The 13,806-nt window shown below is 48.6% G+C and overlaps 1 protein-coding gene across 6 annotated transcripts in view; it reads left to right on the plus strand.

Moving 5' to 3' along the window:
- YTHDC1 (YTH N6-methyladenosine RNA binding protein C1) overlaps positions 1-13,806 on the plus strand; it is a 119,663-nt gene that overhangs the window by 58,564 nt on the left and 47,293 nt on the right. For all 6 annotated transcript variants that reach the window (XM_077275944.1, XM_077275951.1, XM_077275937.1 and 3 more), the window contains one exon: positions 1,869-1,963. In XM_077275944.1, coding sequence (XP_077132059.1) covers positions 1,869-1,963 — 95 coding nt within the window. The remainder of the gene's footprint in view (positions 1-1,868; positions 1,964-13,806) is intronic.

Consider the following 13,806-nt stretch of genomic DNA (forward strand, 5'->3'; position numbering starts at 1 on the left):
CGCGACATGTCAGCTATTTTGTACAGCTGACATGTGCGTGGAATCGCGATCCATCCGCCGCTATTAACTAGTTAAATGCCGCTGTCAAACGCTGACATTTAACTACCGCTTTTGGACATCCTGCCGGAAATGTGCTCATCGCCGACCCCTGTCACATGATCGGGGGTCAGTGATGCGTCGGCATAGTAACCAGAGGTCTCCTTGAGACCTCTATGGTTGCTGATGCCGGCTTGCTGTGAGCGCCACCCTGTGGTCGGCGCACATAGCAAGCCTGTAATTCTACTATAGACAGGCGATCTATGCTTCGCCTCTGTAGCAGAGTCGATCGAGTTGTGCCAGCTTCTAGCCTCCCATGGCTATTGGAAGCATGGCAAAAGAAAAAAAAATGTTTTAAAAAAAATATGAAATAAATAATAAAAATTTATATAAGTTTAAATCACCCCCTTTTCGCCCCATTCAAAATAAAACAATAAAAATAAAATCAAATATACACATATTTGGTATCGCCGCGTTCAGAATCACCCAATCTATAAAAAAAAAAAATTAACCTGATCGCTAAACGGCGTAGCGAGAAAAAAATTAGAAACTCCCGAATTATGGGTTTTTTTGGTCGCCGCGACATTGCATTAAAATGTAATAACGGGTGATCAAAAGAACGTATCTGCACCAAAATGGTATCACTAAAAACGTCAGCTTGGCACACAAAAAATAAGCCCTCACCGACCCCAGATCACAAAATATATACGCTACGGGTATCGGAAAATGGCCCATTATTTATTATTATTATTTTTAGCAAAGTTTGGAATTTTTTTTTTTCACCACTTAGATAAAAAATAACCTAGACATGTTTGGTGTCTATGAACTCGTAATGACCTGGAGAATCAAAATGGCAGGTCAGTTTTAGCATTTGGTGAACCTAGCAAAAAAAGCCAAACAAAAAAGCATGGGATTGCACTTTTTTTGCAATTTCACCGCACTTGGAATTTTTTTCCCCATTTTCTGGTACACGACATGGTAAAACCAATGATGTCGTTCAAAAGTACAACTCGTCCCGCAAAAAAATAAGCCCTCACATGGCCATATTGACAGAAAAATAAAAAAGTTATGGCTCTGGGAAGGAGGGGAGCGAAAAATGAACACGGATAATCCCAAGGTCATGAAGGGGTTGAAATAAGTGAAAAAATGCTGAGGGAGTTCACATGCTGCAGATTTGAAACTGTTTCAAAAAGCAATAAAAAAGGTGTGCATGAAACTCTAATACTTGTAAATGCTTCAGTTTTTGTATCAAAACTGCACTGAAAGAGACACGAAAAAAATGCGGAAAATACTAACTAGTGCGCATCCTCTAAGGCTATGTGCACACGTTGCAGATTTGGGTGCAGAATTTTCTGCACAAAATCTGCATCTCCTGGCAGAAAACGCAGGTGCAGATTTGATGCGTTTTGTTGCAGATTTGCTGCGGATTTCATGTGTTTTTTTACCCCTGCGGATTTCTATAATGGAAGGGTGCAGAAAATGCTGCAGATCCGCACAAAAGAAGTGACATGCTCCTTCTTCCAATCCGCTACGTTTTCGCAGTAAATCCGCATCGTGTGCACATAGCCGAATAGTGTGTTTTGTTTTTTTTTGTTTGTTTTTTTTAAATTTAGCCTTTGTCAAATTAATGGAGCCCAATCAATACACTTTTGTGCCCCAGAAGTTTATACTTCAACATGGCTTATGAATGAATTGTCTGCATCTTAATGTCCGTGTATATCAAATCTGAAATGGCCAGAAACTGGAATGCTGTTGTGTGCCCCATCCCTCAGGCTCTGGAATAACCTATAGTATTAAACCTAATAGGTTGAATTCTGATTTTTGTTTTGCAGAACGAATAAATAAAATTAGATACATTCTCCAGGATGCCCGATTTTTCCTCATTAAAAGCAACAATCATGAAAATGTCTCATTGGCTAAAGCAAAGGTAAATTGTATTTCTTTTAAAAGTTCATGTATAAGGCAATATGTGCAGTGAACATTCCCTGTCTAGTTCCCATTGATTTGTGCGGTACCTATAGGTAGTTGACAGGTGGAAACCTCTTCTTTGGGTTCACCACCTTTAACTTAGCAAAAATGTTAATTTGTGTCAAATTACCTACTGTATTCTCACCCATCCCTTGTAGATTGTGAGCCTTCGCGGGCAGGGTCCTCACTCTTCCTGTACCAGTTATGACTTGTATTGTTTAAGATTATTGTACTTGTTTTTATTATGTATACCCCTCCTCACATGTAAAGCGCCATGGAATAAATGGCGCTATAACAATAAATAATAATAATAATAATAAATGGGGTTTACAGTAGAAAAATAAGCCATTTCTGTAATATGTGAAAAGTCCTGCAGCCCCATCACCACATCTACAGTGGTCATATGCTACGCATACTGACGCCACAGCTGAAGCTGATAACATGAGGAAAAGGGCAATACGGACCTTTTTAAAATCCTTTGTGGCTCAATTGGCACCCTTACAGTGGTCGCTGGCTTTAAAGTGGCTTTGTCTACAAGGTTTTACAATACAAACTACATAAGTTACAAAATATCTTAAACCTGATCAGGCTGGTGCACTTTCTTACCTTGAATATCCATGTCATTATTGCTGTTTAATAATTTTTGGAAGTTTAGTCTCAATCTCTGTCCACTTAACCTAATTAAAGGGAATCTGTCAACCCCTCCCCCTGGGACATGTGACCTAATTATATGGTCATACAGGTAATAGAAATGTTAGACTAGTCCTACCTGAATGCTCATAATATTGGTCTTGTTGCTGAGAAATGTTATATTTAGTGATGAGCGAGTGTACTCGTTGCTCGGGTTTTCCAGAGCACGCTTGGGTGACCTCTATTTGTTAGTGTTCGGAGATTAAGGCTATGTGCACACGTTGCGGTTTTTACAGCGGAACCGCAGCGTTTCTGCAGCTGCGAGTCCGCAGCAGTTTCCATTGAGTTTACAGTTACATGTAAACCTATGGAAACCGCAATCCGCTGTGCACATGCTGCGGGAAAAAACGCGCAGAAACGCAGCGGTTTACATTCCGCAGCATGTCACTTTTGTGCAGAATCGCGGCGATTCTGCACACATAGGAATGCATTGATCCGCTTACTACCCGCATGTGGCTATGCCCACGATGCGGGAAGTAAGCGGATCATGTGCAGGTGGTACCCGGGGTGGAGGAGAGGAGACTCTCCTCCAGGCCCTGGGAACCATATTTGTGTAAAAAAAATTAAATTAAATTAAATAAAAAATAATGATATACTCACCCCTCAGCGCTGCACGCGGCCGTCCGGTCTCAGGGTTGCTGTGCGAGCAGGGCCTGCGATGAAGTCGCTGTCACATGACCGTGACGTCACGAAGGTCCTTCTCGCACAGCATCTTTGGAACCGGACCGCCGCGTGCAGCGCCGAGGAGATCGGGACGTCAGAGGGTGAGTATAACCATTTTTTAAAATTATTTTTAACATTACTATTGATGCTACATATTGCTGCATATGCAGCATCAATAGTAGGAGTAAACCCGCAGCGGAAACCGCAAAACAAACCGCGATAAATCTGCAGGGATAACCGCAGCAGTTTTGCCCTGCAGATTTATCAAATCCGCTGCGGGAGAACCCGCAGAGGACCCTCCCTACGTGTGCACATAGCCTTAGTTTTCATCGCCGCAGCTGAATGATTTACAGCTGTTAGCCAGGCGGAGTATGTGTGGGGGTTGCCTGGTTGCTAGCGAATTCCCACATGTAATCAAGCTGGCTAATAGCTGTAAATCATTCAGCTGAGGTGATGAAAACTAAATCTCCGAATGCTAACGAATACTCGGAGGACACCCGAGCGTGTTCGGGAAAACCCGAGCAACGAGTATATTCGCTCATCACTAGTTATATTCTTTCTTTATTCGGGGCGTACGGTGCCTGCATTCAGGGATCTTCTGCATCGGCGACTTCCGCTCCAGTGACGTTGGGTGTGCGTGCCCATAAGGTGCTCTCCCCACTTACTCCCTGCCTACTTATTGGTTCCTAGTGATGACTGTGCAGGGAGGAAATGGGGAGAACATATTATCGGCGTGCACATCGGAGGTCACAGTGACTCGCCTGCGCAGACGATCCCTAATGCAGTGCCCACAGAAAGGAGAATGAGGTATGTATTTCTGATGGAGTGCAGTGCGCAGGATTCTGGGGCCATAACTGTTGCTGATGGGAGGGGGTAAGTATTACAATGAGGAGAGGAGGCAGGGATTTCTTCTAGGAACCACAAGCCCCGGAGCCTTGAAGAAAGAATATAACATTTTCTCCTACGCCTCATTGGGGGACACAGACCGTGGGGTGTTATGCTGCTTGCCACTAGGAGGACACTAAGTGATACAAAGAAAGTTAGCTCCTCCCCTGCAGTATACACCCTCCTGCTGGCCCTCAGCTAACCAGTTCTTGCTTAGTGTCTGTAGGAGGCACTTGGGTCTGTTTTCAGACCCCAACTTTCTTATTTTAATTTTAATTTTTATTTTTCTGTAAATTTTTTATTTTTTATTCAACGGAGTGAAGGGGGCGACGGATCCTTTTTTATGGGACCCGCTCTCCCCCGAACCAGCAACAGGCGAGCACGGCGAGTATACCTCCCCGTCCCTCTCCTGCGACGCGGGAGCACGCCAAATTTTACTCGGGCAACGGGTTTCCATCTTTGGTCCCGATTTCCCTTCCCCCTGCAAGACGGCGAGCACATAGAGCCTGCTCTAATGTTCCACTCCGGTGGCCCGACATACAAGGCCCACATCACATGGCGTTGCATACTTGCGGCTAGAGCCCAAAGGGATTGCAGATGAGGATGGAGCGCGCAGGGACAGGGGGACCTGCATTACCGGACTGTGAGTACATCAGGAGTTCCCCTCCTGCGCTCCGGATCGCTTTGCGGCCGCGCCACCTCACACCGCCGGGCAGACCGGAAATTTAGTCCCCGGCTTTTCAGCCGGAGTAGGCCGCAGTGGCCTCTATAGGGTAGGCGCCGGCGGTACTTTCGGCAGAGCCCCTGGGGACAGGCGCCGGCGATCGGGAACTGCGCCGGTTAGCGTCGCTCCGTGTGGCCGCCGCGCATCCCCAGGCAGGCTGGAAATTTAGTACCTGGCTTTTCAGCTGGAGTAGGCCGCAGTGGGCAGATCCCTCCCACGGCCGTAACTCCGCCCCCTATATCGGCGCTTCTCGTCTGGGACGAGAGGCGCCCTGCAGATCTCGGGGGCCATGCTTCCTCACGCTGCCTGACTGGAAGATGCGGTCTTGGGGGTGCCACTGGCCGGTACGCCAGCGGCAATCATTCGGCGCGCGGCCCGCCGACGCGCTCCACCGGCAGGCTCCATAAATTTAGTCCCCGGCTTTTGCAGCCGGACTAGGCCGCAGTGAAATACCTTTCAGGAGCGGAGGTGCTTTCATGGTCCCGATGGGCTGAACTTCGTGGAAGAAGCCCCCCTCCATGGTCCGGGCAGCCTCCACCACTGTGAAAGCGGACAAGGAGGCGGACGGTTCCTCTCCACCTCCCTAACAAAGGGATGATGGATTGAGGTTTATCTCTCTACCCCTGCACCGTCCACGCTGCAATACCCGACATCCGCGGCGGCTCCATGCCGGGACGCGCACCGTTGGTAAGTGGATCCTGCCAGCAATGGGCTTCTGCAGCGGGATATTGACAGGCAGTCTCAGACTTCCCTGTGACCACCTCCCTGAGGTAACGCTCCAGCCGGCTAACAAATTTAGCTCCCGGCTTCGGCCGATGTGTAGTCCGCACCTCCAGAAGCGCACTGTGTCGCCTCAAGGCGGCTTAGCCTTTTTTCCTGGCGCTTAGCGCCTGACGCGGAAGCGCTCAATTTTCTCGAGCAACGTGTGACCACCCCTAACTCTTACGCTGACGCCGGCTGCAGAAATTTACGCCCCGGCTGGGGCCTATCATGGAAGTTTCGAGGCTCCGCCCACGTCGTGCCTGTAGCTCCGTCCCCTAAATTGGCGCTTCTCGCTCGCTGCGAGATTTTACCTAAACCCGCATGACCAGTATTCCCGGTCTTAAAGTCACACGACCAGTATTCTCTGGTCTTAAAGGCCCGTGACCAGTATTCCCTGGTCTTAAAGGCACGTGACCAGTATTTCCTGGTCTTAAAGGCTCGTGACCAGTATTCCCTGATCTTAAGGGTACGTGACCAGTATCCCCTGGTCTTAAAGGCACGTGACCAGTATTCCCTGGTCTTAAAGGCACGTGACCAGTATTCCCTGGTCTTAAGGGCGCGTGACCAGAATTCCCGGGTTTTAAAGGCACACGTCCAGTTTTCCCTGGTCTTAATGGCGCACTACCAGTATTCCCTGGTCTTAAAGGCACACGACCAGCATTCTCTGGTCTTAAAGCCACACGACCAGTAATCCCTGGTCTTAAAGGCACACGACCAGTATTCCCTGGTCTTAAAGGCACACGACCAGTATTCCCTGGTCTTAAAGGCACACGACCAGTATTCCCTGGTCTTAAAGGCACACGACCAGTATTCCCTGGTCTTAAAGGCACACGACCAGTATTCCCTGGTCTTAAAGGCACACGACCAGTTTTCCCTGGTCTTAAAGGCACACGACCAGTTTTCCCTGGTCTTAACGGCACACGACCAGTATTCCCTGGTCTTGAGGGCACCATGATCAATCCGAAACTGGTCATAATTGAGGAGCCCTCTGCCGCCGAGCCCAGTTTATCCCAGTGTAACTAGTTCCCTCAGCCTAAACTCCCTCGTAGAGCTTTTGCCATCCAGTCCGGATATTCACTGGACAGAAGCCTCTACGCGGGACGCTATGCCTGGTCTGATTTTTAAGGGCGACAGGCACTTTAAAGGGCGCCGGTCTCCCCACACCATCAACAGACGGGCACTCGAAGGTCCAGGCCTAACGCCAGACAGCCTGTCCTGTCCACCCGGAGACCTGCACTCTGTGGATGTACAGAGGCATCCTTTTTTTCGGGCGTCTGAGCACCCCCCTCTGCATCACCACTATTTAACAGAAGATGCAAGTAGGCGAATTTCCCTCTCCACTTCCTTGTTAAGAGGATGGTGGATCGAGGCTCCTAATTTTTAACTCTGCAATGACCTGCTGGAAGCAGCGGCGCATTCTGCCACTCGGCAGATTAACCGGGTACAATCTCCTGTGGGTTACCTACCAGTATCCCTGCCCGATATGTCCTTAATTAAAAATGCCACGATCTGTCAAATAGCACATCTGGTTTGTTCCGTTTGGCAACTACGGGTCCAGCCCTTTAACCTCCCTATCCGCCGCATGGATGCTAGAGCAACGGTCTCCTGCTTAGAGCCCTTAACTACTTTGATTCACACCAGTATCCCTTTCCTGAAGACAGTTCAGCTGGTCAATCATATTCTTGAGCGGGAGACTAACGAACAATCGTACGTTTCCGCAGCCCCGACCAACAGTGAAAGGGTTGTCCAGGACAGTCTAGATCTAAGGGATCTTGGTTACTAAAAGGTGGAACGATAAGTAGGACCGATTCCGGACCTCAAACTTCTAACAATCTTTTCACAAGGTTCTTCTTCTTCTTCGAATGGAGTCTCATCCGCTCAGCCATTACTTCAACAAAAAAGGTGCAGTTTCGGGCATCCATCGACATTCGGGATGCCTAACCTCTTCAAAAATTCCTTTGCTTTTCCATTCGTGAATAGCATTTAAGTCACGACCTTGTTCTTCGGCCTTGCTACCGCATCCAGGGTGTTCGCAAGGGTCATGGTGGCTGTCATCTTGCACCTAGAGGCGTGGTCGTCCTATCCTGTTTGACCGACTGTTTACCCACCCTTGCAGGACTACGCTAAGTCGTCTATATCTCTTGCGATACCCTCTCACCTGGGCTGGTGGCTAGACTTAGACAACTCCTCATTTCCAGCCCAGCAGATATCCTTTTTGAGGATGATCCAGTATTCCTCCAGAAGGGTGGTAAATCTCCCTCCGGACAAGGTCATGGTTTTTCAACGGGAGCTCGCGCTCTTGCTCACTCATCCCCTCATTTCATTCGATTTGCTGGGAGGGTTCCAAAAAAAAAAAAAAAAAAACCCAAAACGGAGACGACAATGGAAACAGTTTCCTTTGCTCCGTTAGTTTTCAGCAAGCCTTTCAGACGATAGTCTGAGTTCCTTCTTCATCCGGAGTTTTTTCTCCCGGTTCCATGGTTACTAGTAACTTCCAATGCCAGTCCTCTTCTCCCGATCATTGCTCTGGAGATCTCAAGGGTAGTCCTATAGTAGGTCCACTCCTTATGGCGGGTCAACCCATCCGAATTCAATTGGACAACGCCACGGCTGTGTCATACGTCAATCATCTAGCGAGTACCCACGTTCAAGCACCATGGCAAAAGTACCTCACATGGGCCGAGATCTATCACTCGGTGATATTGGCAGTTCATATCCCAGAAGTAGAACTCTGGGCTGCGAACATATTTAGTCATCAGGGTTTCCCCTCAAGTGAGTGGGAACTTCACCGGAAGTATTCCATCAGACCCGCCTTCACTGGAGCTCTACAGTTGTAGCTCGGATAGCGTCCTGACTGATCGCCGGCGTACTGGAGTTGGTTGTTCGGCCTCGAGATCCAGGAGCCTTCGCACTGCATGCTCCGGTTATTCCGTGGTACCAGTTTCCACTTCCGAAAACTTTTCAGAAGCAGAAAGGGCCCCAGTGATCCTCGGACATCCGTACTGACCACGTCAGTTCACTTGCGGAGCTGGTAGCTTTCTGTATTTCTGCAACAAAACTGCAAGTAGGGACCACCTCGCAGGATGTTTTTCACATGTAATTCTTCCCTATTGCATACCGTTAGATCATTGAGATCTATTCTATTAGGGAAGGTTGCCCCCTTTTCTCTCGGCTATATCCTCATCCTGACGAGTCTTCGGTGCTAACGGGTCTTTTTCAGTCTTTTTTCTTTTATTTCCTTCAAGGCAAGGTTGTCCTCAAGCCTTCCCTGTCCCTAGTTACCAAGGTGGTATTGTATTACTACTGTCATGAGGGCATAGTTCCTCCCTCATCTCTTTTGGCACCACTCCACAAAATGGAATGAGGTCCCCATATTCCGGACAGAGCAAGTGCTCTGAGTAGGTATGTCTTGAGGACGGCGTCCTTCCGAAGGTTGGACACTGTATCTTGGGTTTCCTACCGGTAAGAGGAAGGCTTCCTGACTTTTACAGGAAGGGTTTGGCCGTCTCCATCGGCCATTTAGCCTGGTGTATTCTTTCACCATCCAGTAGTCCTTCCGTGTTAGATGACAGCCTATCTCCCCGTCTATCGTGGGTTCCAGGCACCAGGCGTCAACAAGACACGCCTGCACGTTTGCGGATTCGTCCAGTCCGCATGCATTCTTGAAGCATTATAATTCCCAGACTTCCACAGATGTGACTCTGGGCAGGCGGACTCTGCAGGCCGCGGTGGCGCACTTGTAAGTAGCGGTTACACAGAGCCTGATCTGATGTTGTCCCCACCCAGGGACTGCTTTGGTACGTCCCACGGTCTGTGTCCCCCAATGAGGCGTAGGAGAAAAGGAGATTTTTGTTTACTTACCGTAAAATCTTTTTCTCCGAGCCAATCATTGGGGGACACAGCTCCCACCCTAGTATTGGCTTATGCTTGTTTTTACAATCCAATATGCTATACTCTCATATATGATATGACATGCTGTAAGCTAATATGTTGTTACTGATCTCCTACTGCTTTTTGCACCGAACTGGTTAGCTGAGGGCCAGCAGGAGGGTGTATACTGCAGGGGAGGAGCTAACTTTCTTTGTATCACTTAGTGTCCTCCTAGTGGCAAGCAGCATAACACCCCACGGTCTGAGTCCCCCAATGATTGGCTCGGAGAAAAAGATTTTACGGTAAGTAAACAAAAATCTCCTTTTCCCGTCTCCCATGACCGCACACCTGAGAGAGGGGTATCCGCCCAGTCAGGACAGGAAACCTACTGAAATCAAAGGGCGGTACCTGTCCCTCGCTTCAGTGGGTTTCTTGTCCTGATGGGAGCCCTAGTTCTGGAATCACGGCGGTTTTGAAGACTCACTCACTCCTGTCCCGGCACTGGAAGAACAGGCAGAGAGCGTGTATGCCGGCCTTCAGGCTGTGGAAGCGGCGTTAGCAGGTCCTGGGGCCTTTGCGCACGTGCGGGCATCGGGTCAGTGCAGTCCGGAGTCCTGTGGCTCTTCTGCGGCTGCCACGCCGCTCTCTGCCCCCTCTGCTGCTGCCTTCGGCCCTGGGCCTAGCTTCCGGGTGCGCGGCAGGCGTTGCGTACAGGGCACGCTGGGAATGTGCGTGCCCGCGTGACGTCAGTGCTGCGCGCCGGATCCAAGATGGCGGCGCCCATAGACTAACGCTGGCCGGGTCACAGGGATCTTCTGGCGGTCTCCTGGTGGGCACAGAGGCGGGGGAGGAGCAATTCCTGAACCGGATGAGGCGGTGAGCAGAGTGGATCACCCTTCAAAAGTTGGTGAGTTAACAGTGGAAGTGCTCACATCTGCAGAGCTCCACTATGGAGAATTGTATGGAGCAGCACCCACAACAGCCATTGCTACAGCAGCAGCAGCAAGAGATCTTACCAGGTGCTATGTCTGCTCACCAGCATACTAAGAGGAGAAGCGGCAGTCATCCGGATCGAAAGTCGCAGGACTCCTCAGCTTCTAGGAGGGACGTTGTCCGTACTCCAGATCGGCCTCAAAATCCGGTACCCTTGAGTGTCAGCGGGTGGTGAGTGATCTTTGTGAATGTCACATTGGTGGTAACGGGCTACATTTCTCTGCTTACTTGTCAGGCGCCGAGGAAGGCTAGATGCAAGTCAAAGAACAAAGAATGTGCCCTCTGTAAAGCCCCGCTAGCAGTCCAATGGCAGAAAAGCCTCTGTGCGGACTGTATCCAAAAGACTATTCAGGCTGAATCCCCTGGCTTTGCCTCTAGCCTCGGCCATGATTAGGGCAGAGGTTAAAGGGTCTTTAAAATCAGTCCTTAAAAAGAAAAGTAGCAAAACCCTAGAGACTGTTTCGGATTCTGGTGCCTCTCAGTCTGACGAGGAATATCAAGAGGAACCTCTGACTCCCTTTTCATCCTCTTCTGTGTTCTCTGGCTCCTCTTCAGATAGCGATGTTGGGGGTCGACCATGCTTTCTAACTGAGAACACAGATAAACTGGTGAAATCAGTTAGGGCTACAATGGGCCTTAAGGATGAGAAAGCGTCTAGATCGGTAGAGGACGTTATGTTTGGTGGTTTGGAGGAGAAGAGGAAGCGTACCTTCCCAGTTAATACTAAAGTAAAAGTCCTTATAGAAAAAGAATGGAATAAACCTGAGAAGTCTGGTAGCCTTCCCTCAGCTTCAAAGAGACGTTATCCTTTTGAGTAAAAGGATTCAGAAGTATGGGATAAAGCCTCTAAGATTGATGGTGCGGTGGCTAGGTCATCTAAAAAGTCATCCCTACCCTTAGAGGATTCTGGCGTCCTAAGAGACCCTTTAGACAAAAAAGCGGATGCTTTTTTGAAACATACCTGGGAGGCAGCCGCAGGAGGTCTAAAACTGGCAATAGCCGGAACATGTGTTGCCCGCTCCCTTATTGTCTGGCTGCAACAAATAGAGGATTAGTTGAAATCTAAAGTGCCGAGAGAAGAGGTCCTAGCCAATATGGCAATGGCACAAGGAGCGGCAGCTTTCATAGCAGATTCCTCAGCAGACTCTGTAAGACTAGCAGCTAGGGCAGCGGGATTGTCTAACGCAGCAATACGTGCCTTGTGGTTAAAGGGGTGCCCAGGGGACTTGCCCTAAAAAAATAGACTTTGTTCCATTCCGTGCGACGGCAAATTCCTCTTTGGTCAGAAGCTGGAGGACATTTTAGAAAAAGCAGGCAACAAGAAAAAAGGTTTTCCTCGCTTTCTGGTGGATATCTGAAGGCCTTATTTTCGGAGGGGAAAATTTAATAGAGGTCGCCCTCTGGGAGATAGAAGGAACTGGGACTATAGAGATAGAAAAGGATCTGGGTACATGTTTAAGGGACCCTCCACATCAGCAAAAAAGCCCTCCCAATGACGCCAAGCCAGAAGTAGCGGAAGGCTCTTTTTTTTTTCTTCACGCCTGGATAAGTATTTCCCCCAGCCATTGGGCGTTAAGTGTCCTCAGCGACTGACTAAAAATAGAATTTATTCATCCACCCCGACAGACTTTTGTGTTGACACCACACAGAAAACTTCCGGAGGAACAGCTAGCTCTGGAAACAGAGGTATTGGGGCTAGTTCTAAAACGGGTCGTAGTAGAAGTTACAAGGGAAGAGGAGGGAGAAGGTTTTTATTCCCCTCTTTTTGATACGAAAACCAGATGGCTCACTACGGACTATTGTCAACTTAAGAAAACTCAATCGGTCAGTAATAAATTACTCCTTCAAGATGGAGTCGGTAAACTCCGCAATAAAGATGCTGTTCCCGGACTGCTTCATGGCAGCTATAGACTTAAAAGACGCTTACTACCATGTCCCAATTCATCGGGACTATCAAAAATTTCTGAGGGTAGCAGTGTTTGTCCAAGGGCAACTCAAACACTACCAGTATGCTGCCCTTCCATTTGGTCTATCGAGAGCGCCAAGAATATTTACAAAATTAATGTCAGAGGTCATGTCCTTCCTCGGTTCCCGGGACATAGTCCTAGTTCCGTACCTAGACGACTTCCTTGTAATAGGCAGATCAGTGGATCACTGTCTTGCACAAATAGAAGAGGTGACTACGACCCTAGCAGTGTTAGGTTGGGAAATAAATGTAGCCAAGTCGAGATTAACACCAGAGAAAGTTCAGCCCTTCCTGGGGTTGGTTCTGGACTCCGCGCGCCAACTCTGTCTCCTGCCGGAGAGCAAGGTATCCAAAATACAAAGTCTTGTGGAATTGGCGATACATCAGCCTGTAATGACACTGAGGAAGGCGATGTCCCTGCTGGGGTCACTAACATCCTGTATTCCCGCTGTAAAATGGGCACAGTTTCACCTGAGGCAATTACAGTGGGAGGTCCTGTCAACACAAAGATTGTTAGAAGGGTGTTTGGAGGGAAAAGTTCACCTTTCAGTAGGCATCAGAGATTCCCTAATCTGGTGGTCAGAAAGGGATCACTTGAGCTCAGGGGTTCAGTGGCTAACTCCGATAGAAGATGTGATCACAACGGACGCAAGTGGTACAGGATGGGGTGCACATCTAGGGACCCTTTCGATACAGGGATCCTGGTCCCATACAGAAACACATCAGACATCCAATGTAAAAGAGTTATGGGCTGTAGAAAGGGCAGTAAGACATTTCCTTCCTATCCTTCAGGGTCGTCATACCAGAGTCATGTACGACAATTACGCAGTAGTAGCCTATATCAACCATCGGGGGAACAAGGTCCCTTTCACTTATGGGGGCAACATCTGTGCTTCTTCAGTTAGCAGAATCTCACCTACTGTCCCTCACAGCTCTGCACATAAAGGGGGTCAAAAACATGAAAGCGGACTACTTAAGTCGCAAAAAGCTAAGACAGGGAGAATGATCGCTGAGTCCCAGGGTATTCCATCAGATAGTACAGGCCTGGGGCAAACCGGTAATAGACTTATTTGCCATTCTTCACAACAGGAAGGTGGAGAGGTTCTGCTCGTTAGACCCGAGGGGGAACCCGGTTGCAGTAGATGCCCTTCAAATACCGTGGAAATTCAGCCTCGCTTACGTGTTTCCATCGATAGCATTAATTCCGGTAGTAGTAAGGAAGATCAGAATGGAGCAGGCAAGAGTGATT

The sequence above is a fragment of the Ranitomeya variabilis genome, chromosome 1 (assembly GCF_051348905.1).
Source record: "Ranitomeya variabilis isolate aRanVar5 chromosome 1, aRanVar5.hap1, whole genome shotgun sequence".
Classification (NCBI taxonomy): Eukaryota; Metazoa; Chordata; class Amphibia; order Anura; family Dendrobatidae; genus Ranitomeya; species Ranitomeya variabilis.